Source organism: Candoia aspera, chromosome 10 (assembly GCF_035149785.1).
Source record: "Candoia aspera isolate rCanAsp1 chromosome 10, rCanAsp1.hap2, whole genome shotgun sequence".
NCBI classification, from domain to species: domain Eukaryota; kingdom Metazoa; phylum Chordata; class Lepidosauria; order Squamata; family Boidae; genus Candoia; species Candoia aspera.
The window spans coordinates 15,352,607-15,378,214 of NC_086162.1; the positions used below are offsets into that span (position 1 = coordinate 15,352,607).

A 25,608-nucleotide genomic window follows, 5' to 3' on the forward strand; every position below is an offset into this window, starting at 1 on the left:
ATGTGAAATATTGAAAGAATTAGAACATGCATAGCTGCTATTTAGACTGACTGTGTGTTAGCTGTAATGTGTTTCCACTATTTTTGCTTGTTTCTGTTTCAGTGCAAGAGCTGCCAAGGGATAATATAGAATATACAAGACGAAACTTGACCCAAAGATTTCTATTAACTCCTTTTGTGGTAGTTGAAAGCAATGGAAGAGCTTCCAGAACTCTATGCTGTTTTCCAAGGAGAGGTTTGTTCCCAAACAGCTAATTTTCAGATAAGATGGAACACATTTTAGAAAAAATGTATTAATTGTCAAAACATAATTAACAAGGTTTTAAGCCTAAATAGGTTGAGTAGATAGTAAGCTTAGTAAATGTAATGGCACTTTTTTCAGTGAACACACACAGGATTCCATTGTTTAAAAAATCCTCCATAGAAATGAATAGGATGTCTCTAATTCATAGATTTAGGAACTTAGATAAAATAAATGACTTTGGTAATGTTGAATAACATCTTTGAAATACTGCAGAATTGTAGCAGGGGGTGGTTTGGTGCTGAATATTATATTTTTTTAATATAAATAACAAATATATTCAGAAATTATACATGCTAGATTGGATAAGGTTTACTCCCAGGTATACATAGAATTTCAGCTTAAAGAATACAGAAATAGACTTTGAGATGGATAAGATACAATGAAAGAGAGAGCACAGTAGTAGAGCCATCTTTGTGTAAGTGTTCCCTCTGATATTTCCAAATTAAAAGATCAATTGTCCTCTTGAGATCTATCTATCTAGTATCAGATAGACAGAACTCACAATGTTGTGCTGGCTGCTGTTACTGGGAGCAGGATAGGGAGACAATATTCTAATGAATGTTGCTTCATTTGTGAGTAGTATTTTTTTTTTTTTTTACAGATTGCTTCTGTGACAGAATATGGAGCATTTATAAAAATTCCAGGAACTCAAAAACAAGGTTTGATTAATTGTATGGTGGCTATTTGGTTAAAATCCTTTTATTAGCATAGTGAATTGTGTTACTTCTTCATTTACAAGTGTTAAGGGTACCCATTCCCAGATGGCCTTGCTGGCTTACACAAAGCTTATATCATGGGAAAATGAATAGAAATGTTAGTTTCTTTGTAGAACATAGGCAGTATTTTTAGAAGATTCTTTTATTGATCTCTACCAGAAAATAAAATTTTCTATTATGTTATTGCCTTAGGCCTCGTTCACAAAAGCCAAATGTCAAACTGTAGAGTGGACAACCCCTCAGAGATGGTAGATGTTGGAGAAAAGGTGTGGGTGAAACTTATAGGAAAAGAGGTAAATTTGCTGCTCCATTTATGAATGTCTACAAAATAAAGATTTCACAGTTAGCATAAACTATACATATATTTTTATTAAAGAGGAATGATACCACAGTCTTCTACTTTAGATTTAATACATACTAGCTATCTTATTTTTAGATGACATATATATTTTACGTTATGAAGTAAATTACTTTAATATTTTAGATTTACACTTGCACAAGTAATTAATGCAGCATTATAGCAGTGTATGTCACATTTTTGTGTGTTATCTTTTTTATGCTAGTATTTTATCTATTAGATTTTACTTTGATGTATTTTTTTAAATTTGGAGGTCATTTACCAAAATAATAATAATAATAATAGGATAAGGTTTAGTCCCAGGTACACATAGAATTTCAGCTTATTATTTTCTTCATTGGAATTTTAAATAAACGTGGAATTGAGAAACTAGTTTGAGATTTATGATTGATGCTGACTTATGATTACAAGACAACTTAAATGAATTCAAAAATATTTATTGGATATTACATTCTACTCTGGACCTTTGCAACAAACTTACTCAGTATTGGACAAAATAGGCAGTTGAGCCATTCTCTAAATTTATTTCAGCTATATGCAACTCAGAATGTCAAAGTTGTTTGCATACTTCACAAAATATCCAATCTGAAGTATCTAGTTAACTTCTGCCTTAAATCTTAGATAGGTTGATAATATCCCAAAACTCATTGTGAATAGCTTATCTTGTATTTATATTAATATGTATTTATGATGAAAGAACAGTACCTCAAAGTGATTGTCATAACCTCTACATCAATTTTTGTCTTGGATGTCTGGGAGTTAAACAAAAATCAAAATGTATTGCCTTGTGTTTTCAGAAGAAGGATGACAAACTGAAACTATCTCTTTCCATGAAAGTTGTTAATCAAGGAACTGGAAAGGATTTAGATCCCAATAATGTTGTTCTTGAGTAAGTGAAATCTGCATTCCTTTATTCTTTCTCTCTTCTCTATCCCAAAGGTCCTTCTAGCATGGCTTATCATGAAGTTGGATAAGAAATTGTAAAAATCCAACAGTTGCTTTGAGCTCAGTAGAAGAGATCACCAAGTGGCCCCGCAACCAAATGTGTGGAGGATTCATGTTCAATATTTCATCCAGCCTTCTTGTAAAGCACTTCATTCCACTTCCCTTTCTGCTGATTTTTTGCCCACCCTTACAACAGCCAGTCAATATTTTATGTTTAACAAGTGTGATTACACCACACTAAGTTGTTGGATTCTTCCCACCTTTGGATGATTTTTAGAGTTTTTTGTAGTTATGCAGACTGTGGGACTCCACACTGTTGTGTATAAATGATGCCATTTCAACTATTTAAGTGTCTTTAGTTGGCAAATGAGTTCACTATTTCTGTTAGAAATAGGTGGTCTAACTACACAAGAAACGGATTTCGCAAAGTAGTGAAAGCCATCTTGTTGCGGCAGGCTTTTTGTGTAGACCAGTGTTTCTCAACCTTGGCAACTTTAAAATGTGCTGGTTGGGGAATTCTGGGAGTTGAAGTCTAGACATCTTAAAGTTGTCAAAGTTGAAAAACACTAGTGTAGACAGTGGTCCTGGGCTGCATTTATAATTTTTAGTATGCTTTTATGAAATGTACTTTTCTATTATGTAAACTGCCTTGAGTTGTGAGAAGTTGGGTGATAAATAAATGTTGCTGTAATAATTTTGTGATTGCATGGATTTCTGATTATGGACAATAAGTTAGATGGAATCATAAACAGTGACAATTCAGGAAGCTATCTTTTAATACCAATTAGAGTATTGTAATTCTAATTGAGTAAAGTCAATTAGAATGTGGTAATTGTTCTTATTGGAACCAAGGTTTTTCCCTACCAATACTAATGGTGTTTGTTTTTGAAAATTCTTGTGTTTCCATATAGTCAAGATGCACGGAAAAAATCCACATTTAAAGACTATACCAGTCAAAAGATCACCCTAGAAGCTGTTTTGAACACAGTGTGTAAGAAGTGTGGTTGTCCAGGTATGTTGAGATTAAAATTTTATTTTTTTGTTTCTTGTGTATTTTCAGTGGTTTTTAGTGGGTAGGGATTTAAAAGAAGTTGAGAAACTAAGGAGATATAACTTTATTTGTGGGGATGCAGTATTTTTATCCCATATGATAGTAACATATGGCTGCGAGAGCTGGACCATAAGGAAGGCTGAGAGAAGGAAGATCGATGCTTTTGAACTGTGGTGTTGGAGAATTCTGAGAGTGCCTTGGACTGCAAGAAGATCAAACCAGTCCACCCTCCAGGAAATAAAGCCAGACTGCTCACTTGAGGGAATGATATTAAAGGCAAAACTGAAATACTTTGGCCACATAATGAGAAGACAGGACACCCCGGAGAAGATGCTGATGCTAGGGAGAGTGGAGGGCAAAAGGAAGAGGGGCCGACCAAGGGCAAGGTGGATGGATGATATTCTAGAGGTGACGGACTCGTCCCTGGGGGAGCTGGGGGTGTTGACGACCGACAGGAAGCTCTGGTGTGGGCTGGTCCATGAAGTCACGAAGAGTCGGAAGCGACTAAACGAATAAACAACAATAATGCAGTATTTTTATCCCATATGATAATATATCCTTCTCCTTGAAACTGAAGAACATAAATGTAATGAGACTTAAGTACTTAATTATAAATAGCCCCTTGAGTTCATGTGTAAATCTTGAGGAAAACGAGAAGAGGAATCTAAAAAAGGTTGCCTTGCTCTATCTATTATCTATAAATAAATTCTTGCAGGTCATTTTGCCAAAGATTGCTTCATGCAGCCAGGGGGGACAAAATATACCCTTATACCAGAAGATGAAGCAGTCCCTGCAGAAGATGAGAAGAAAGCCCACCACTCTGTGAAGAAAAGGAAAAAGGTACCAAGTTCATTTTCTTAAAACTCTGCATGTCAGTTGTGACTTGACAGAGCTATGCAGTTGAATAGATAAGAACTTGTAGCATTTCCAGAGCCCCAACTTTAAAAGCTATGAAGTATCTACTGAAATTTCTGTACACAAATTGAGCTTGCTTAACTTATAATTAGATGACAGTTGTAAATCTAGAACACGTTTTCATATGTAGTTTTCCATATCTCCAGAATATATTTCTTCGTTTTTTTTCAATACAATTCTCCCAAATAAAATGAGCCATTTTTGAAAAGGCATGCTTGGATTTTTTTGATAGAACTTAAAAGGGGATTTACATTTCTGAAGTAATGCTGGATATCAGCAGCATTGGAGGTGTCTTTAATCAGAAATCTGGTTTGTGGAACCCAACACACTTCATAATCACTATGCTGAAGCTGGCTTGTTTACAACTTAATGTTATCTGTGTTAATACTTAGATTTTGGAAATGATAGGCTGTTTGACTTAAAATAGAAGGTGTCTTTGGCTTCCTCGTGACTCAAAGGGGGAGAAAATGACTTGTTTGAAACTAAGCATTGCAAGGACAAGCGTAATCCCCAGTCTACATTGTGTCAGCTTCCAATAGATACCTTTATGACTTTCCCAGGCAGTTTGCAGTGAGTTTAAGTCAGTATTTCTAATAATTTTTGAATGCTTCATCTATAACTTTCTGAAAAGGTGCTAGTTATGTTTTTCCCTCAATGCATTATGTATCGTGCACATGCATGAAAAGTTTGTCTTCAGACGCAGTTCTTTACTGAAAGGACTTGGAATTGCTGCAGCGTGTCCAACATTCAGATGAAGGAAGGCCAGTGCCTTAATATTTATGTATTTATTCCCCACATTTCATTCAGGACCTCAAGGTGACCTACATAACACTTCTGCTTCCACTTTTTCCCCACAACAAGAAGCAGTGTGCATGTGGAGAACAACACCTTGCTATAATAGGAGATGGTTCCTTTATATTTTATTATCTTCAGTTCAAATACTTTCAGATGAGTGTGAATACATGTATGGTATTGAACTTCCCTTAGCAAAAGGAGAAGATGAAACAGCTGAAACTGCTTTCTGTGTAGCTGATATCCTATTGAAGAACCAGCTAACGTAACAGAACTGTCTAAACAGCAAATGCATAGTGAACTTAAAAGTACTCTAAGCCCAGATCCCTCCCTGTCATAACATTTAGCTTGTGTTCTATGCAACAATCAGTGGCTTCTATTCTGTTTAGCTTTTGGGGGGAGAAACCTTATTACTGCAAAGAAAAGTAGCTCCATAATAGTGATACATTTGCTCATAATCTGTCGCACAGAATCCACATGAGATTTTTTTCCCCCGAACAGGATAAAAAGAAAAGAAAGAAACGTAAGAATGCAGACTTGCAGGCTTCTGACAGCACCAATTCCGACAGCGGGAATCAGCCAGCTCGGAAGAAAGCAAAACACAAGTTAAAAACCAGTCCATCTCAGAAGAGGAAAAAGAAGCATCATAAGAAAAAGCACAAGGAATGAGGATCCGACTCTGGGCTGCGGGTGTTGCGGGTTGTGGCTTCCATTTCCTCTGGCCATTAGTTGGAAAAAGAGCTGAACCAGTAGGATGTGTTAGGATAAAATGGTTTTCCTTCTTTGAAAATCAACTTTGTTTCTCAAGGCTTATCACAAGGATGGCTAGTCTTCTCCCATAACGTAGAAAGGAAGGAGCCGCTTGCCACTGGGTGGTTCCTTCACCCAGAAGTTGGCTTTATTCTTGTTAAATTTTACTCTGTTCTTTCATTTCTTCACGCCTGGATTTCAGTCAGCCTCTTTGGAGCAACCCAGAGCTGTCTTGCAGAAACCTGTATGGGGTTGGCAGTCAGTGCATTTCCTCACTAGGGAAACAGCTGTGTGTTGATTCAGCATCTGCCAGTTAGTGTCTGCCTACCAGCAGAAGCAGCTGTGGATGTACCCTCTGGCTTGACAGGGACTCATTGTTGAAGAACAAATCACACCACTGCATTCAGTTGTCCTATTTGTCCAGTAATGCTGTAGGAGGAAGAACTCAGGTACAGGAGCACTTGTCATAAAAACTGAGAAATGAGCCAAGTGTTTACCTTTGAACAATGAATAAAGGTTTTGTTTGTGGGGTTTTTTTATTGTAGGTTTGGATTTTTGGGGAGGGGCAGAGATAAATCAAGAGGACTTCCAGTTGTCTTAATTTCCTACTGTGATGCTTTAAAAACAAAGGTGGGCAGCATTTTTTGTGGCTGGGACTTCACTTACATTATACTGAGTTAGCTTCTGAGGCTGCAAGGGTGTCATCACTGACATGACTGTTGGAGTGGATGATGCTGCATTTTGCAACTTATTTTTCCCATACTTTGGGTGGGTCTAAGGGGTGAAATATAGACTCCAGACCTCAGTGAGCCTTAATAGAACTATTTTGGGAAAGTGGGAGAGAGGGGAAAGGAGAAAGAAGGAATTGCATCACTAAGTGGGGCTCACATAAATGGAGTTGGGGGCAGCATGCTTCCCTTATACTGGCCATTATACTTTAGGGCGTAGTTACTTAGATGGGAAACTGTTGGGCAATTCCAGGGCCCTAGGCTAGATTGGGAAGTTGAAGAACAGCCTGGCAGCAGCCTATTAGTGACAATACAGTGACTACTTATTGTTGGCAAGAAAACTACATGGACAAGTCCATGAAATACCAGGGGTTGAATTTAACTTGAAGGAGACTTTACCATTTCCCCCCACCCCCCATTACATTATTTTAGCTACTAAGGCTGCAGGGGTGTAGCCAGTGGCATAACTGTTGGAGTGGCAGCTTTTCTGTATTCTCCTGGCAACTCTGAAGCTTATGTTTTTGTTACATCCTGTATTTCTGCCTTTGGGAAATCTTAGGCAATTTACATAAGGCATGTAGCTAACCTTCCTTTGATCAGAGATTATGTAAGGTTGCAGTGTGTTCAGATCATGCCTCCAGCATACCATTTCTCAGAAATGTAACTGTCAATTGCTCCAAGAACTGTAATTGCCAAAAAAAATTGTTCGTGCCTATAGTGCCTTCGGAAGTTCTTCATAGCGAACCACTGCCAGTGTATTATCGTATTTTCTTACTCTGCGATTGGCATCAATGACATGAGCCTCTACAGAGTGTAACCTTGTCCGCTCTTCTGGTACGAGAAGTAGTGTGTGCTTATAAGGTTTAACTTGGCCGCATAAAGTTTTTAAACTGGGATTTGTAGTAGAGCTGCTAAGTCTTTGAAGGGGCACTTTGCTGAATATAGGTTCGAGCAAAGTGCATTCTGCTGCTGATTTGCAGAGCAGCTATGAAGGTTTGCCTCCCTTGACAAAAATTATATTTATAGACTGCCAAATCCCTAAGGACTCTTAACAGATTACAAGAAATATTCAGTGAGGTAGATATGTAGGCCCTACCCTTCCATTTCGATGGAAAGGTGGGGTTTTAAATAAACATAGTCATAATCCCAATAAAACCAGAACAAGTAGATGGAAACTAAACTAGGCATTTTTAGGTAACAACTGCTTCACTTTATTATTCTCTACCATTTTTTTTAAAGATCTCTTCTGTATTAAAAGTGTGCACCCACACCTCCACAAAGAGCAAAGTGATTGACACTTGTGAAGAGACTGAACGGTCTCCAAAATGTCAGTAAGTGTACGAAACGGGGGGGGGGGGAAACCCCACTGGCAATTTGGCAGTGAAAAATTGGTAGCAGGAAGGAGGTAGAAACTCTAATTCTCTTTATGGTACGTGCGAGTGCAGACCACATCACCTATTGTCAGCGTCTGAAAGAGAAGATGATACATAAGACAATTACCTGATAAAAAATTCTGGAAGACAAAATCTGCCTCTGGGAAAGATAATTATCACCTTATCTGTAAAAATCATTACAGGCTTGGTCTGTCCAATCTACAAAGGCATCAACCATTATTTTGCTAACCAAAATGAGATGGACTTGTTCTGCGTGCTAAACTGAATCAAAATAAGCCAAATTATGGTATAGAGGGCTGGGTCAGCCCTGTGGCAGTACTTCTCCATGGATAAAGGATCGTCCCTTGCCTTTTTTGTAGTGGAATAAAAACTGTCTAGGTATGAAGAGTATTTACTCTAGTTCCTTCTGCAAGAAGTCTATATTCTCCTCCCCAGAGTTTCTAAGCGCAGAGTTGATCAATTCTGTTAATCAACAGTTTATTGATTCTGTGCTCAAAAGTGTTCCTAGATGCTGAAGACATTTCTGGCAGGAGTGTGAAAAAGGTTTCAAGTCTGAAACGCTTTTCAAGTGAAAAAGACCCAGATTCAATCAGACCACTTTGAAAGGGTGTCCAGACACTTTCTAAAATGGGCTAAACAACCTGCTTATCACTCAAAACCAGATGTTTTGAAGCATTTTGCACACTACAGGTTTCTGAAATATCTGGAAATTGGGAATTGCCAGGTAAGTAAAACGGTGCTCCATGCTGCAGTATTCGGTTTTATATTCCCCTTGATGGTTTATACATTTCCCTCAAAAGGAGAAAGAATTCAGAATCTCCAGTTAATCCTAGTTGATTGTTCATTGTCTAGAAATGCTTTGGCATCACTGATACAACCAAATTGAACAATTCGCAAGTGAACCTCCTCCTCCAATAGAGGTCACCAATTGGCAAGAAAGGAAAAGATATGTTGAGACTCTTACCAAAATTAGTTTTGAATCCTTTATTTCTCGAACAAGCGAGGTCTCCTTTCCATCCCATTTCTGCACATGAACAAGTTTCCCTCCATCTAGTGTCACAACGGACTGTAGAAAGAAACAATCATGTTTGTTTGATAGCCAGACAACTTGGGCATTATGAATGGAAAAAGGGATTATGCAAGGTTTAAAAAGTACAATTGAGTCTTCAGTTGTGACTTGCCCATCTTTCTGCCTGTATTTGCATTAATCATTTATAGCATATCATTTTCTTAAAGCAGAAGCCCAATTAGATTAGTGAATATTTATAAGTGGCTGCTTGGATCAAACTGCATATTGTATGAAATGATATGTAACTGGGTTACTCTTAACTTAAAAAAACAGCCTCAGAGACGCCTGATTGGAAACACAATTATCTATCTGAGGAGGACAATAAATATCTTCCTCTTCTGCCATGAACCCATCTAAAAGCCTCTCCCTACTTCAATAGCTCACTAATCTTTCCTCCTTTTACATCAGTGGAAGATGGAGCAATTACCAGAAAAAGAATTGCTGCAGATCCTGCAGCAATACACAATAGAAAGGATTAGCTAAGGAAGTAAAACTTTCCATGAGTAGTCAAAGGATCCTTAGAAGAAATGGAAGGGCTTGGAGGAGGGATTCATGAGACAATGCTATAACCCCTTCTCCCTACAAGAAACCCTTTTTCATCCAGCCACTATTCCCCTCCCTTTCATTTGCCACAATAATGGCAATTAGCTGCAGCATATAATGTCGTTTTGGAAGTTAGATGATTAGAGTTACTACCGCTCACTGGACTTTATATTACAGCCACATCTCCCAGGGAACCATACTTCTATAGCATCACTCTAGCTCAGTGTCTCTCAAACTTGACAACTTTAAGACATGTGGACTTCAACTCCCAGAATTCCCTAGCCAGTACGCCCACAAGATACTTCCATTAACACCCATGCTCTCAAAAGAGCTGTCTACCACTTAACAATGCACTTTAGCAAGTCCTTGATACATATGCCTTTTCAGAAGAATGGAACTAGTGAGATACTGAATGCAATTTAATTGTAAAAAGGCTACTATTTCAAAGGAATAACTACTTTGAAACTATTTTCTGACTTTCTTATTGTATACAATAATGTATTATTGCTGAAAACATAAGCCTTTATGGCCTCCTGCAACCTTAATTTTTAAAAATATTTTATAGCACCATTTTAAATACCCTGGCAAGGCTGAGCACTAATGAAGATTCTTCTGTCAAGTTCCAGCTATGCAGTGTTTGAGATTGGAATTATGCTTTTAAGCCAGTAAAAATAATCATTACAAGATTTTGGTATATCAGGCTGTCATTTAGAACTACTTTTAAAAAACCAGTAGCACAAGCTCCTTTTAAGGACCATGAAGCCATATGGGTGGGCTTAGTTTATCTAAGTTCTGATAACAGCTCAGTTTCATGAATAGGTATCCAAGTTAAGATTGGTTTCAGTGTTTATTTAGGAATAAACCCTTGATCCAGGAAGGGCATATAATACCCCGGGACATTCAGATAAAATGCACCAAGGGCTACAGCTTCAGACTTCAGTAAACAGACATTGTACTGCTTGATCGTTCTTGCAGCTGCAACTTTATAGAAAGGAACCCTACATACAAAGCTTCACAGCACAATACTCCATCAATCTAGATTTGAAAAGGCTGAACAGAACTCTGAACAGGCTAAACATTCATCTAAACTAGCGCCTTCAATTTTAGCACCAGCCAACCTGAAGCCCATAAGAAAATAATAAAGTTTGAGATCTTATCATGCACTACCTCTAAAAAAAAAACTGTCATGGAGAAGAACTGTTTCTAGCCATGTCCTCCATGAATTGATCTCATCTCCTGGTTTTAAAAGAGAGAAGTACAAATTGCCCCAGCTCAGTCTTCCATCTATCATCAAAGCCATAATTGGATACTATATTCCAGGTATCCTGTCTTCTAAAATAAGACAAAGGACAACCAAGGAGAAGGTCTTCTCAGTTGTACTCCACCTGGGGAAAGCTCATACAGAGGGAGATGTGCCTCGTGACAATTTTCATCTACCAACAAAGATCTTACTTTCCCCAAACATTATTGTATTATGCATTTTAGGCACATAATAACAATACGATAAGCACAATATATACAATATAGTGCATGGTATTCCAATTTATTTGTAAGCTGTCTTGAGGTGCTGTGGGGCAGGGAATTTTTGCAATCACCACTATTCTTTGGGAAGGGCCATAAGGCAAAAGAGCACATGAACATCACTAATTGGAGCAGTCAGTGCTAAGCTAGATGGATAACAATCTGTCCTGGTGAAAAGCAGATGCTGATGTTCTTGTCTAGACTATCAGTAGATCCTAAAGGGCATGGCAAGGATCACTGCTCAGACTCCTAGTGACCAGACTGTACCTTGACATGCCTGTCATCTGCTGTTATCTCATCAAATTCTTTTTCCAGCGTGAAGGAGATCTCTGTGTTCTTTAAAGTGCTGTGGGTTTTGATGGTAAACTGTTTGCCATCCACCTCAATAATGGTAGTGGGTTTGGTAAAATTGGCAATCTGTCTTGTGGCAAAGCTCACTTCTGCAAGAAAGGAAAAAGAGGCCAACAGTAAAAACCAAATACTCGGCAGCCTAAAAACATGGAACTCTTGGGGTACATTGTTAACTACTGCAAATTAATCACAGAGTTGTCCAACTCTACTTAAATTAGGTTGAAGTGTCCCTTCCTAGCTATTCTATAATTTTTTTTTTAAAAAAAGGAACCCAACTGGTCTATCTAGGGAGATCTTTCTGCAGCTAGTTGGCCTCAAATACCATACTCAGCCATGATTTTGTTAACTATGGCTTGACTAAATCATAAATCATGATTACAGAACATAGGAACTAGGCTCTTGTATTGCCCTAAGCCATAATAATTTGACTCTCATAATATGTTAAACTCTAATATGGCTTTTTTGGGTTTGGCTGGTAAATCTGCCATTCTAGATTATCTAACCATAGTTGAAAGAAACCATCGCTTAGCATGTGTAAAGCAGCCAACAGCAATCTTAACTTTTCAGTAAGGGAATTGTAATGTCAAATTCACCTTCTTGATGCAAAGCTGAAGATCCTGAAAAGCTGAAAAAATATTTCCCTCTCTCAAAAGCAAAGTCTTTGTTTGTCAGGATCCAAGCAGAGCTGAACTGAAGGTGGAGATTATTTTAGGCAGCAGAAAGGAATCACCCAAAGAAAGCGGACTGCCTTTCAGCTGCCAAGCCAATTTTTTTTTCCTGGCATGGAACCATTTAATGGAGAGAGCTTCGAAGAGACATCTTGTCTCTGTGTGTGCATATAATTATCTGATATAAGCTCTTTGAGCAAGATGTGTGATCTAGAGAGCCTCTTTGGATGAATGTAAAGGCCCTTTTATAGTACTTAGTATTCCTTTGGTGTGGACTTGCCCTCTTGCATTTTGCTGCCTGATCTAAGGATTTATTCAGCAGGAAGTAGCTGTTCTTTCATGCTCCTTTATTTATTTATTTATTCAATTTATAGAGCCACCCATCTCATGTATGTGACTCTACCCATTCACTGATAAATGCTCAGTATTCTAACCCTCATAAGGGTTACGCTACTAGGGCCCACAGCCTCTCTAGGCCAATAAGTAGCAAGGGGCACAATTCAAGAGCCTGACTAGGGGGAGATCCAAGTTCAAATTCCCACTCGGCTCCCGCAAATTCCCACTTTGACCTGTGTTTGTTGTGAGCACTTGATGCCACTTCAGAGGAAAAGTAGGGTAACAAAGTACTGTAAATTAGGGGAGGACACTGACTATGAGGAGGATTGACCTCTCCATTCACCAAAGAGGGAGAAAGTATCTTTGCTTTTTTTTTTTAACGTGTCAGCCTTGCTATTGAAATGGAAGTTTCCTTAGGCAACAGCAGTTCCAGAACTAAAAACCACAGATCATCATTGTGGAAGGCGTGAAGCTCAGGAGGAGAACCCTGGCTTTGCAGGCCCAAAGCCCCAGAGCCATTCCCTTGTATCCCTGCTTAAAATAATTCCATGACAGAAGGGAAGGGCAAGTCCTTCGTTAGAGGCTAATCAGCATCATCAACCGGGGGGGGGGAAACGGCTAAGTGACCCAAGGTGGTATATTGGAGGTTCTGACCCATCTTCTTGATGTCCTCTCCTTTGCCCTTCAGGCAGAAAAGAACATCCAAATGCTTTTGAGTGAGGGGAGCAGAAGCAGCCCAGAAACATAATTCAGTATGGCCTGTAGCAGCTTGCCCTTCCCCTGACTTTTCAGATCCCATTAGAAAAAAGTTGAGAAAAGTTTAGTCCAGTCTTCTCCAACTGGGGCTCTTAGATCTCAGTTCTCAAACTGTACCCCCCATAGCCCAGGATAATAAGCTGTCTCACCCTGCTGGTCCATGCAGTCTGATATTGGCAACACCAACTAGTGGTAGCTTCCCAGGGTTTTGGCATGATTTTCACCGCTCTACCTGGTGATCCTGAGGACTGAACCTGGAATCTTTGACGTGCAAAGATGCTCTGCCATTGAGCAATATCCCTTCCCAATGCTGCTCTTGAGGGTTACAAGCAATGAAATCCAATAATGCAGAGAAGGCACCAGATAAGGAAGTATGGCCTACCTCTTATTGGTGGAGATGAAGTGTGCATGTAGACTCTATACCAGTGTTTCTCAACGCATGGCCACTTGAAGACGTGTGGACTTCAACTCCCAGTGGACTTCAACTCCCAAAATTCTGGGAGTTGAAGTCCATACATCTTCAAGTGACCGTGGGTTGAGAAACACTGCTCTATACAAATTGGAGGATGGCTCATCTCATCTTCCAAGTTCTGGCTAATACAGGGCTACCATATCTGGCCTGCAAACACTGAACAGCCATCAGATTCCTATTGCTTTGGCTGTGCAGCCCTATTTAAGGGATCCACATTCAAGATTGTTGAAAATAAGCTATAAATACAGACTTCTGGCTTAGTTGCTGGTATCGAGGAAACCCTACAAAGACAATACTGTGGCATTTCTTTTGGAGCACTGCCAGCACAGGCTTCCATCTCCATGGGTACAAATAGGGGAGAGGGCATGCTGGCTGAAATGCCAATTTTTATCCCTTCCCTGCACTGGGCAGCTGGAGAAGGTACCAATAAACCCATGAAGTTCCCTGGCCGTCAGCAGTGAGATCGCTTGTGAGGTAGCATAAGTGCAATTCTGAACATTTGGGTGCATACATTGGTACTGGAACTCCTCAGAGGCTGAGTCCTAGAAAAGTCACAGATTCAAGCAAGCTCCCTCCCCTCTCACAGTTTAACCTACTGTTTGTCAGTTACTATGATTCATAAAAGTGAGAGGGTATGCTTCCTTGTCATTGCATCTAAGATTTCTTTTCTACTATGCTACCTATATAGCATGACTGCCAAGTAAACTTTCCATTTAAAGCTTTAGCATAGACTGCTTCATGAAAGCTTGAAAAGACACAAAGGAATGACAACTGTCATATAGATCCTGATGGATAGCCAGCGTTTTCCTTGCAGATTCAGACAGGTTGCAAATACCTCCCCATCATAAATCATTCCCATTGCTCTATTTGTGAACTCTACTATAACCCTAGCAGTTTCTGGCAGATGTCTAGGTTCACTCAGCAGAATTTAATGGAAAAATCTAGTTATATTATGGCAGTAGGTTTGGTTTCCTTTTTTTTAAATTTTAATAAAAGAATGTGCATGATCAGCTAAAAGCTTCTCCCCTCCCTGTGTAAATGCAGAATTTAAAATGAGCCAAGTGCACCAGTGGGAGCTAATGGAGCTACCCAGAGTAGAGTGATAAGAAGAGTTACATTTCAGTTATGAAAATTGAGAGAGAGAGACCATGCAGTAGAGTGGTCAAGATGACCCAGGTTCTAGTCCACCTTCAGCCCCAGAAGTTCCCTGAGGGTCTTTTGGCCAGTCATTCTTTCTCTATCCCACCCACCTCCCAAGAGTATCATCAGGAAAAATTAAAATTAAGAAACAGGCTGCTTCCTCTCTGGAGCTGCTGAACAGAAGACAGGATACATATGTAACAAAGAGAATTTGGGATGAATGGAAATGTTTCCTCATTGTTCCACAACCATCCTATATTTGTTTTAGGCAGAAATAAGGTCTATGGAGTCTGTTGACCATACAGGGACCACCTGGTTAATGATCGCTTACTCAGCATACAAGAAATGGGGCAGATGCTGGAATTTTAATCCTTTCTATCTGCAAAAGTAATTGAAAACCGCGCCCACGGCAGGCACTGGACAAAGCTGGCTTAAAGCCAAGGCTACGCAGGAGTTAAGAGGTCACAAGACTCTTGCTTCTGGCAGGATCAGGCCCAGATAGCCAGGGTGGGGCGGGAGTTGTACCAGGCTCCAGGCCAGCTCCACAAGCAAACACCCACAAGGCTCCCACACCTTCTTCTCTCACAGCATGGAACCCTCTGCTCAGGCAGCACTTGAGCACATCTGCCCCCTAAGCACTTTAGTTGCAGGAAAGCCCTCCAGGGCTCTCATGAGGAAGCAGCTCAGTGTCTTGCCCTATCAAATCAGCTTCTGGCAGAAAAGGACACATCCCAATGCTCACCCCACTGCAACACACCCTCTCCTTCAGTGAGATTCAGGCTTTGCACTCATGCGGTTTCTCCTGCAAAATTGCTCCCAGATGCTGAGTGGATGGGGAGGAGCAATCAGAGATCCCCAGGCACTTGGCTGGCAAAAGGAAGATTCAGATTAAATCTGCCACACAGTTGTTCCTTGTGTAAACTCACTGCTAAGGTAATGCGAAGTCCTAAGGTACTGAAATCCAACCCAACAAACTTAACTGCTTTGTCTCTGAGCAATGGAAAATCCCAAGGTGTCATTGCATTGTATCCACATGCCTGGCATTACACCAGGGACGGTCACTCATGCCTTTGTCATTTCTCATTCACTTTACGTGGGACTGCCTTGAAGACCACCTGGGGAACATTTGGGTGGAGCGCAAAGCACAGCAGCCCCTGGGGCTTACTGGTCAGGCTCATGACTACCACGATACCCCACAGCTGTTGCATTGGCCGCTGGAGTATTTCCAAGTGCAACCCAAGGAGCTGGCTGTCACCAAAGAGCCCAGCTTTCCAGATTCTGCCCACCCAGTTCCATTTCAAAAAGGAAGACTCCCATTTTGGAGGTTGCTAGGAAGGGGTTTGATGGTGGGGGCTCGCCTTCTCTGGGATACTCACCCCCCCCCCCCAGGTGGCTCCCATTCTCATGGCCTTGCAAAGGCTTGTCAAAACCCAGCTTCTGCAGAAGCCCTTTGGGGCCATGTTTCTCAACCTCGGCAACTTTAAGATGGGTGGACTTCAAGGCTGGCTGGGGAATTCTGGGAGTTGAAGTCCACACATCTCCAAGCGGCCGAGGTTGAGAAAACACTGCTTTGGGGGCTGACCTCTGTGGTGCCATCATCACCAGGAGCACCTGTCTATCCGTTGTATGAATTGCATTCACCACAATTCCTTGGATAAGCAGGGAGTTTATTCTTCCATTGGAATCTGCACGTCCCCGAGAGTCTCCGGACCGAGACGATTCCCATAAATAATGAAATAATTACGAACCTGAAAGTATGCGCTGGGCTATGGGGCGGAGAGGGGGGACCCGAAATGGGGGACCCAGCCCCCCCGTTGCCAAACCGCACCCCGTTTTTTCACAAATGCCCACGAACGCCGCGACGGCCGGAGACCATCTCCCCCGTGGAAACAGCAATAACCACGAGAACCACAATCCTAGCAGGACCCTAGCGCGCGCCGCGACCAGGCGCCACCCCATCTGCCGTCCACCAGCGCGACCTTTATTCTCCAAGGCCAGGTCTGGTGCGCTCCCCCCCCGCCCCAAATCTCTGCCCTTACCGAGAGCTTTCATGTAGTCGTTGAAATTGACGCTCTCGACCAGCTTCCAGACGCCTGCAAAAGCCTCCGCCATGGCGATCCTGAAGATGGGTCTTTGCTCGGGAATGCGATCGCGGGCGGGCCAGGCACGCGCTCTCAAGCTCTGTCTCTCGATCTCTCTCTCTTGCGCGCGCGCGCGCTTTCCGACGGGGCTCGCCTTTTATTTCTCCCTCCCTCCGCCCCTCCGCCGCCGCCCCCCCAGGCGCGGCCGGTCTCTTTAAATAGCCCGAGCGAGGGCTGTGGGAATCTGCCGCATTGCTTCGCCTCGGGATGCGACCGCGGTCTTGCCAAGCCCGCCGGCGCCTTCGCGGGATCGTCGCCCTACCCTGGCGAAAGCTGCGGCCGCGTCTCTCTAACCGTGCAGCCGCTTTTTTTCCTTCCTTGCTTCAGAAACTCGCCGGCGCAGTCCTGCCTGTTTGACAACGGGCTGAGATTCAACAGGGGAGGAGTGGGTACGGGGGCTGTAACGCGGCAGTGGGCGCTTTTTTCTGAAGGGCCAAAGCGGGGGGGTGGGGGGAAATGGCTGGTCATAATTCCCAGCGCCACTGGCTATGCTGGTTTGGGCTGCTGGGAATTGTAGTGTGGTGGTATCTGGAGGGCCCCACGTAATATTATTTATTTTATTTTTCTATCCCGCCTTTATTATTTTTATAAATAACTCAAGGCGGCGAACATACCTCATCTTCCTTCTCCTATTTTCCCCACAACAACCACCCTGTAAGGTGGGTTGGGCTGAGAGAGAGGGACTGGCCCAAGGTCACCTAGCCGGCTTTCATGCCTAAGGCTGGACTAGAACTCATGGACTCCTGGTTTCTAGCCCAGCACCTTAACCACTAGATGTTTATTCTACTGAATAATTGCCCTGTATGCTGCTCTGCAGGGGGTGAGCGTAACTGGTATATTTGCTTTGATCCTTATCCAGTTTTATTTTTGCAGCAACGCAGGTGGGTTCTGCTGGCAGTAGGCCTGTGTCTCACTGTAACCTCCAAAGTCACCTGCTGTGGTTTAGATGCGGTTCAGATGGCTTATTGCTCAGAATATGAGGCTTCTCTTTAGTTACTTGAGTTGACCAGGGTGTGGTCAGAAAAGTCAAGATGGTGGCTGCCCTGGTGCCCTCGAAGCTCGACATTTTGTCCCTTGGGCAGACAGAAGAGAAGGTCAGCTTACATTCCAACCAACTTCCAGATGCCTTCTTTATCAGGAGCTCTGCCATGTGCTTCCCACATGCCCCATTATTTTGCCTGCTATGGAATATTGCCTCATCACCAGTGGGCCCCTCTGGTTCAATTTATCTCTTTTCCTTGAGAAACCAGAGCTAAATTTGTGGCTGGAACTCTCGCTGGGCTCAGCTACTAAGGGCGCTGGCTCAAAATCTCCGATTTCTTGCTTCTACAATGCAGAGAAAAAATGGTATTACAGTAGTTGGAGCTATTCCAGCTTCAGTTCATGAAGATTCAGGGTGCTCCCACTGCATAAAATACACCCCATGAAACCTTGCTCCTGCACAGCTAAGGCTTAAATGCCAAAAGTGGAAGTTTTAAATTCAATTTAAATTTTTTTTTAATGCAAACCAATGTGCTGTGTCAGGTGAATATTGGCCTGAGCAGAATGAGCTTCTTTCTGCAGCTGATTGGAGTGGAACTGCTAAAGGACATTGCCGGGGAAGGAATCAGGAGAGGCCATCTAACTTCCCGAGCCATCACAGGCCTGGAGCCAGGCCTGCGAAAACAGCCCATGGGGAGGTCAGTGGTACAAAGCGACCTTGTTGGGCAAGTAACGTGCCCTAGGATCTGTGCCTTTGCATGTTGCAGGAACTGGTGAGAGAAATACGTCTGGGGGACACCTGCTTGGGAAAGGTTTCGGTAGGAGCATGTTGGCTACCTCGGTTGGGAAGCACAGCTAAGTTGGCAAGCCCAGGCAGAGCTTTTTTATTTCCTCTCCCCAGCTCCTAACTACTCCGAGTCTTCCAGCATGGTTACTTTTTAACACACTTCTCCTGAACAAGCTGATTACACAATGTTGCTGCCTGAGCATAAATCTGAACAGCAACTAACCTGGTAATTGGAAGGAGGGGGAAGACTCAAAGGGCCTTTGGGTCACAGCATCTCACTGGAAAAACTGGTTCATGGCTCAGTATTCACTGATGTCTGTTTTAATGTTGAGCCTCTGTAATGGATTAATGAGCACACATGGGGTGATGTCTTACATTCTACCTCACCTGTTGCTCTTTAACTACACTATTTCCCAGGCACGCACATTGACTAGCAAGCAGGTTGCAGCTGTATCCCTGCATTCATCACTCATGTTTCTAGACCTTAAGTCAAGCAAAAAAACTTAATTTCTGCGTGCAAGCCACCCCCAGCAACCAAAGCTCTGCTTGTGCAACCTGCTGCATGAAAATGTACACATCTCTCCCACTGCTTGCAGTGCCACCAAAATCCCCCACAGCTGCCATCCTGTGATTACAGGTAGTCCTCACTTAACAACCACAATTGGGACTGGAATTTTGGCTGCTAAGCAAAGTGGTCATTAAGTGAATCTGACCCAATTGTATGACTTCTTGCAGTGGTTAATTGAATCACCATGGGCATTAAGTGAACCACATGGTTCCCCATTAATTTTGCTTACTAGAAACCTGCCAGGAAGGTAGAAAATGGTGATCAAGTGACCATGGGACACTGTGACGGTCATAAATGCAAACTGTTTGCCAAGCACCCAAACTCTGATCATGTGACCACGGGGATGCTGCAACAGTCGTAAGTGTGAGGACTGGTTGTCAGTTTTTTCCAGCACCATCGTAAGTCCGAACCATCACTAAACAAATGGTTGTTATGTGAGGACAACCTGTATAGAAACTTTGGTTACAAGTGCCATCAACTGGCCACCTCAGTTAGGATGACCCTGGAAGCATAAGGGCATATTACTGATTTCACCTAACTAGGGTGACAACTTTTTTCTTCTGTGTCTTTGTGTCATTGCCTTCATCTTATACCCAGCCCAGGAGAATACACTTAAGTCACCTTTAACTGTATCAATGTCACAGTAGCTTTCCCCCCCTTATTCTAACTCCCCTTATTTCAAGGGTGACCCCAAAGGTGTGTCAAACCAATTAGGCTTTATTACCCTTTACCTGCAGGGAAACTCAGGTGACTATGTGGACTTGAAACAGTGGCCATGGAGGCAGGACAGGGAGCAGCAAGAAATATTATGCTGTTTTAGTTTTCTGCTGGTTCAAGGATGAATGGAGAGCACTGCAGCTCAGTGGAAAAAGCTCTAAGAGCTTTGGTTAAATAGGATGAAGAGGGTGGATGAAAATGTGTGCTAGACATTTTGGGTTTGCAAGTATAGTCAGCAATTGGGTTTGCGCTTTGCACTAGCCCATATTGACCTGGTTCACCCCATATCCTTCAACATTAATGCAGTCTTGGCTTAGCATGTTGAGTGAACCCAGATTGTGCAGTGTGCAAAACATGGAATATGGGTTAGCATGTGGCCTGAACACAGCCAGTTTTATCTAATGGAATGAAACATGATTAAACAGGATACAGGCATGATATGCTAACTAGAAATTAGGGAATTGCATTCCACCCACATCTGAAGATTAACAGCCTTAAGCTTAACAGTTTTAAGATTAACAGCCTTAAGTGATGGCAGGGTAAAATCAGTATTAAGAACAAAATCCAAAATATTAAAAATCTAAAAGTTGTTTTTGTCAAGAAAGACAAAACACCAGGTTGTCCCAACTGTGTCAAGTCATTGGAAAGTGGTTGAGGAACAGCACCATCTATTTGTTATGCCATGTCATCACATTACTCTACTCAACGGATAAAAATAAGCCCTAGATCAGTGTTTCTCAACCTTGGCAAGTTTAAGATGTGTGGACTTCAACTCCCAGAATTCCCCGGCCAGCACGCTGATCTAGATTCTGCTTTTCCAACCTGGCATGCGCAGCTGGGGATTCTTGGAGGTGTTTTTAAGTCCAACATATCTAGACAGTGCCAGGTTGGGAAACAGCTGCTGCAGAAAATCACTTAGATTGAGCCAAGCAACACTTCATGCAGAAGGTCCGTGAATATACAAATCTTTGCAGTATTTTACATCCTGAATTTGCAGTAAAGGTGCTTACAACAATGAAAAGAAGTGGCCTGCAGAGTAGCCTGTCTTAACATGGTATCTGGCCTTGTCAAAAAGATTCATACTGGAACTAAGATAGTAAAAGCAGAGGGTTGTCTGAATGGTGGACATTTAATGAGTATGGTTTGCACAAACAGATCTTCACTAGACATGGATGGTTTTTAACTCCAGGAGAATGGGCAAATGTGCGTTCCCCATCCTCCCCCAAAAAGTTAAGTTGTGATTTTGAACACAGTTGATTTTTTAGGATTTTTTTTTTCTCCTGCACTTATTTTCCATTATGAATGAGATATATTAAATATATCCTGTCTTAATGCCTACCTGATGGTGATAAATGCCGCTCCTCTTTAGAAGCAGCAGCTATAAAAAAAACTTGGGACTGTACAAACTCTGTGCTTCGTTTATCTTCAACTCCTGAAAACGTCACCTTCGCTCTCATCAATTCAATTGTTTACTGGTGGCTGCCATACTTTATCAGACCTATCTTCACCCAAGTGATCAATATGATTTTGGGTTCCTTCTGGGGAGGATTGCTTGCTCACTTATAGGCCATGATGTTGGTGTCAGCTCTCAGCAACCACACAGACGGATTTTCTCCATTATGATCTGTCCCCAACCTGGTCCTTCAGGTCTTCCAACAGTGCACCTATTGCCTTCTGGAGAAGAGGCATCTATTATTCATTTGTTCGGGAGTATTACTGGCTATGACAGAGCGCTTTTAATCCTGTTACTGCATCTTGGAGTAGAAGCCACTCAGTCACTTGGGAGTAGAAGCCTCAATAAGTAAATAAATAGTAGGGGGTTTGGTTTGATTGATTATGTGTCATCAAGTCATTTTTGATTCCTAGCAACCACATAGATGGATTTTCTCCATGGTGATCTATCCCTATCCTGGTCTTTCAGGTCTTCCAATGGTGCTTGGTTTTTAGCAAAAGCTATTTTATCCATATGTGCCATTCCCCGCTCTTTTCTAAAAATAGTAACTTAGAAGACTGCTGCAAGTAGCAAGATGGAAGACCTTTCTTCGTCACCTATTAACTGAAAACTTTGTTCATCAAAAGGTATCAGTTGGAATTCCATTACAAGAGCACCCCTCCCAAAGTACGAAACTCAGTAATCTAATTCCAGTGAGAACTAAGTGGTCTCTTAAGATAATATACGTTGTTTGTTCAATTTTTATATTTGGAATGTACTGACCTGAAAATCTCATAGGTGAGGCTATGACAAGCACCTTTGGTAATAACTGCCACATTGGTTTCCTTAACAGGAGATGCTTTTCATTTTATTCCACAAGCCAGAGCAATTTCCAAAATAGGCAGATCATTTTGGAAAGAACTTCCCCCCCTTGAAAGGGATTCAGCAACAAGGGTGGGAGGAGCTGGGGCACTGACCTCTCACCTGAAACATTGCCTCTAAAGTGTTTTTGTAGAAAGGACCACTAGGCCTGGTGGTGAAACCAATGTGGAATCTCCTAAAAAGGAAGGCTTTGCCCCCAAACATCACAGTGACAGATGCATACTGTGAAAAATGCACACAACTGTTAAGAAATAAAAACAGCCCATGGATCTTTGAATAATGTTTGGGATCCCCAAATCCATAGCAGATGCACAGTTAAGGATGAAGTTCAATGGAACAGCCTTTGTTTTGCACACAGCTGGTCCCATGCCCAATTCTGGGGATCTCCAGATGAGCTTCAACAAAGCCCCTGGCTGAAACTCTGGGAACCTGCAGCTTCCAACCAAGACAGTTCTGAACTAGATGACCCCAGACAACTTGATGGGACTTCCTGCTCGCTGTTGCTCTCTTCATCCGAGCTGTGGAAACAAACTTAACTCTGTAACAACAATCCGTTCCATTCTGTCTTGCAATTCCTCAAGTCCCCTCTGAAGAAGAAGTCCCTAAAGGTCCTACCCAGGTCTTTATAAAATGTATGGTTGCTTATTTTTTCCATCCTCCTGTGTCCCTCCTTCATGCCACGGGATGGTAAGACAGGTTTTGCCAGGCAACCCCATAAAACTCCAGGCAAACTTCTTTGGATGTTTAGGAACCTTCTCCTTCTTCAGCTGACTTCCAGGAGGAAGGGTTAAGAGGTATCTTTCAACTCTGGACTTTGGGGTGCTGGTGGGGGCAGCTCTGTGGCTGGTGACTGCATTTCTTGTGATCTGTCTGAGGAAAGAAAGGCAGGGAAATATAAAGAGTATTAGTAGGTGACTAGGAGATGACACTACTGACTTGGTCCACACATTGTGCTAAGCCATGACTTGTTTAATTGTGGTTTATTGATCAACTGCAGTTAGTGAAGTGCTCACAAAACACTATGCCAGAGATGGCTCCAGGGAGCCCTTGGCCATGAATCTTGGCTCTCCAGATGTGTAACCCATATTCAGCAATAGATGTATTTGGTAGAAAGCTCAGAACTCACCCACATCACAATGTAAATGGGCTTTTCTCCTATTTTTGAAGTGGGTGGAAAGCATTTAGACATGAAAAGGGCTGCCCTCACAGCCTAACCTCGCCAGGCTTCATCAATGAGACTTGTCACTGCTGCTGTCCACACTAAGCAGCTCTTGCCACCTTCTAGCCTGGTCAGTTTCAACATGTCTGCTGTTTGTTCTTCCCTATATGAGAGGAAGGGGCTCCAGTGAAATTGACTAGGCAACATGGAGCACTTTCTTCTATTACACAGAACTGGAAACACAGCCAAGGTCATCACACCACTGCCCCATGCATTCTGTGCTGCTGGCAGGGAACAGCTAAGAGTAGCCTCCATCCCCCAGCTGAATTCCTAAGCAACAGGAAGAGGGGAAGAAGAAGCCACCATAGTTAATTTGTCAAGTGACCATAAGGCTTTTGAGCTCCATGCAGGATAGGGTCTGCCCTATGAGGTGGACCAGATCAAGAAACCAACTCCACAGGAAGACTAGAACTATACTTTATTGCAGTGTTTCTCAACCTAAGCAACTTTAAGATGGGTGGACTTCAACTCCCAGAATTCCCCAGCCAGCCTTGAAGTCCACCCATCTTAAAGTTGCCAAGGTTGAGAAACACTGCTTTATTGAGATAGGCTTTATTGAGATAGGCTTGGCTGGCTGGGGAATTCTGGGAGTTGAAGTCCACCCATCTTAAAATTGCCAAGGTTGGGGAACATTGGGCTAAAGTACCACAATCTTGCAAGTCTACTTGTGTTTTACCTTCCCTTCCTCTTATATCCCACTGAGTTAGAGAGGAGCCAGCCTAACTGTCTTCCAAATTCTACCTCCTTTTCCAGAGCTCAAGAAATGCTCCTGCCCTTGCTTCTGTAATGGCTTCAGAATATTCCCTTGAAGGCCACCTCCATGGCTCTCTGTGGGTAGCCACAAGCACCTCCCATGCTCTTTGCCCTAGTGAGAATGGAAGAGGGGGCTCTGCTGCTGCCCTCACCACTTCTGCTCAACTGCATTGCCTTATTTTGCTGTTGCCACTGATGGTTAGTCCTAAGCATAGGATGGGATAGAGCAAATCAGCCACTGTTCTTGCTTTCTCCTTACCAGAGGGAATACCAACCCCACAGAGGACACACATTCAGTCTTTCATAAGGTCAGTTGTCTCTGTACCAAATCTCACAACCGCAAATAAGTTGCTGCTGGGTAAATTTCTAGCAGCTGAAGCACAAACAGCCACAGAGGCACAGAGCCCAGCCACTGGAGAAAAGAAGGTAGTCTTGCAGCAGGCTAGCTGGACCCCAGCAAACCACTGATGTCCAAAGATGACTCTTCCATGTGATCTAGAACTCTGGTCGGGAGGGTCTCTTTTCCCAGGGAAAACACTACTTTCAAGCCAGTACACCTTGGCCTGCTTTGGCCTGCCTCAGCAGCAGGCTGGTAATGAGATGGAAACTCTTTTATGAGGATGTATCCCTGCACAGAGAGCAACTGGGAGCCAGTGCAGCTTATAGAACAGGGGAGTAATGTGGACAAACCTAGGGGTGCCCAACACTGCATGCCAGCTGCATTCTGGACCAGTTGTAACTTCTGGGTGATCTTCTATGCAGCCCTGTGTAGAGCGCATTGCAAGTATCAAAACAGGAAGTGAGCAAGGCATGAGTGACTGTGAGCAAGGCCTCCCAGTCCAGGAAATGGCACATTTATAAAAATGTTGCACATGAAGAAACAGGGAACTACTCCATTGGCAAAGAGCTCCAATGATATGGGAAGTCAAGCGAATAAGCTGGATGTCTACCTGAGTTAATAGACATTTCTGCCAGTTTCAAGGGCAAGTCCGTGGGGCTGACGCCAGCTGGTGAGCCCAGGATGTCTGGCAAGGCGTTCCTTCGGCCAGTGCGCCCTGATGATGCAAAATCCAGCACAGGCTCCACCTCAGTCATACTTCCCCTGAAATGACATCAGGAACTCTAGATTGGTCAAGTATCTCAGCTAAGGTAGCTGTAAAGCAGATCCCACCCACCCAGCCAAAAAAAAAGTTTTCATTCACCCAAGCCATACACATCTGAAGCATGCCCATTAGGGTTGGACAGCTCTTGTTAAAGAGGAACTTTGTCCTGAATTAGTATGTGGTTTCTTCAGTTTTGGCTTAACATGTTTTATTAAGT

At 42.5% G+C, this 25,608-nt stretch overlaps 3 protein-coding genes across 4 annotated transcripts in view; 1 reads left to right on the top strand and 2 right to left on the bottom strand.

The window, feature by feature from the left end:
- The window catches only part of ZCCHC17 (zinc finger CCHC-type containing 17), a 118,839-nt gene extending 112,476 nt beyond the window's left edge, over nt 1-6,363 (top strand). Inside the window, exons 2-8 of one of the 2 annotated variants that reach the window (XM_063312052.1) lie at nt 109-234; nt 905-962; nt 1,212-1,312; nt 2,175-2,266; nt 3,234-3,334; nt 4,089-4,213; nt 5,582-6,363. In XM_063312052.1, the coding sequence (XP_063168122.1) occupies nt 193-234; nt 905-962; nt 1,212-1,312; nt 2,175-2,266; nt 3,234-3,334; nt 4,089-4,213; nt 5,582-5,749 (687 nt within the window). In that variant the 5' untranslated portion in view covers nt 109-192 and the 3' untranslated portion in view covers nt 5,750-6,363. Of the gene's footprint in view, nt 1-102; nt 235-904; nt 963-1,211; nt 1,313-2,174; nt 2,267-3,233; nt 3,335-4,088; nt 4,214-5,581 lie in introns of both variants that reach the window. The other variant, XM_063312051.1, reaches the window with a different exon arrangement.
- Nucleotides 6,364-7,869: 1,506 nt separating this feature from the next.
- On the bottom strand, nt 7,870-16,993 carry FABP3 (fatty acid binding protein 3). The gene is made up of 4 exons (XM_063312210.1): nt 16,848-16,993; nt 11,353-11,525; nt 8,917-9,018; nt 7,870-8,026 (listed from the first exon to the last, which is right to left on the bottom strand). The coding sequence occupies exons 1-4, from the start codon at nt 16,918-16,920 to the stop codon at nt 7,973-7,975; spliced, it is 402 nt and encodes a 133-aa protein (XP_063168280.1). The 5' UTR covers nt 16,921-16,993; the 3' UTR covers nt 7,870-7,972.
- Nucleotides 16,994-23,067: 6,074 nt separating this feature from the next.
- LOC134503405 (cAMP-dependent protein kinase inhibitor beta-like) lies at nt 23,068-25,383 on the bottom strand. The gene is made up of 2 exons (XM_063312204.1): nt 25,239-25,383; nt 23,068-23,186 (listed from the first exon to the last, which is right to left on the bottom strand). Exons 1-2 carry the CDS (start codon nt 25,381-25,383, stop codon nt 23,104-23,106), a joined length of 228 nt encoding a protein of 75 aa, XP_063168274.1. The 3' UTR covers nt 23,068-23,103.
- Between the last annotated feature and the right edge of the window lie 225 nt (nt 25,384-25,608).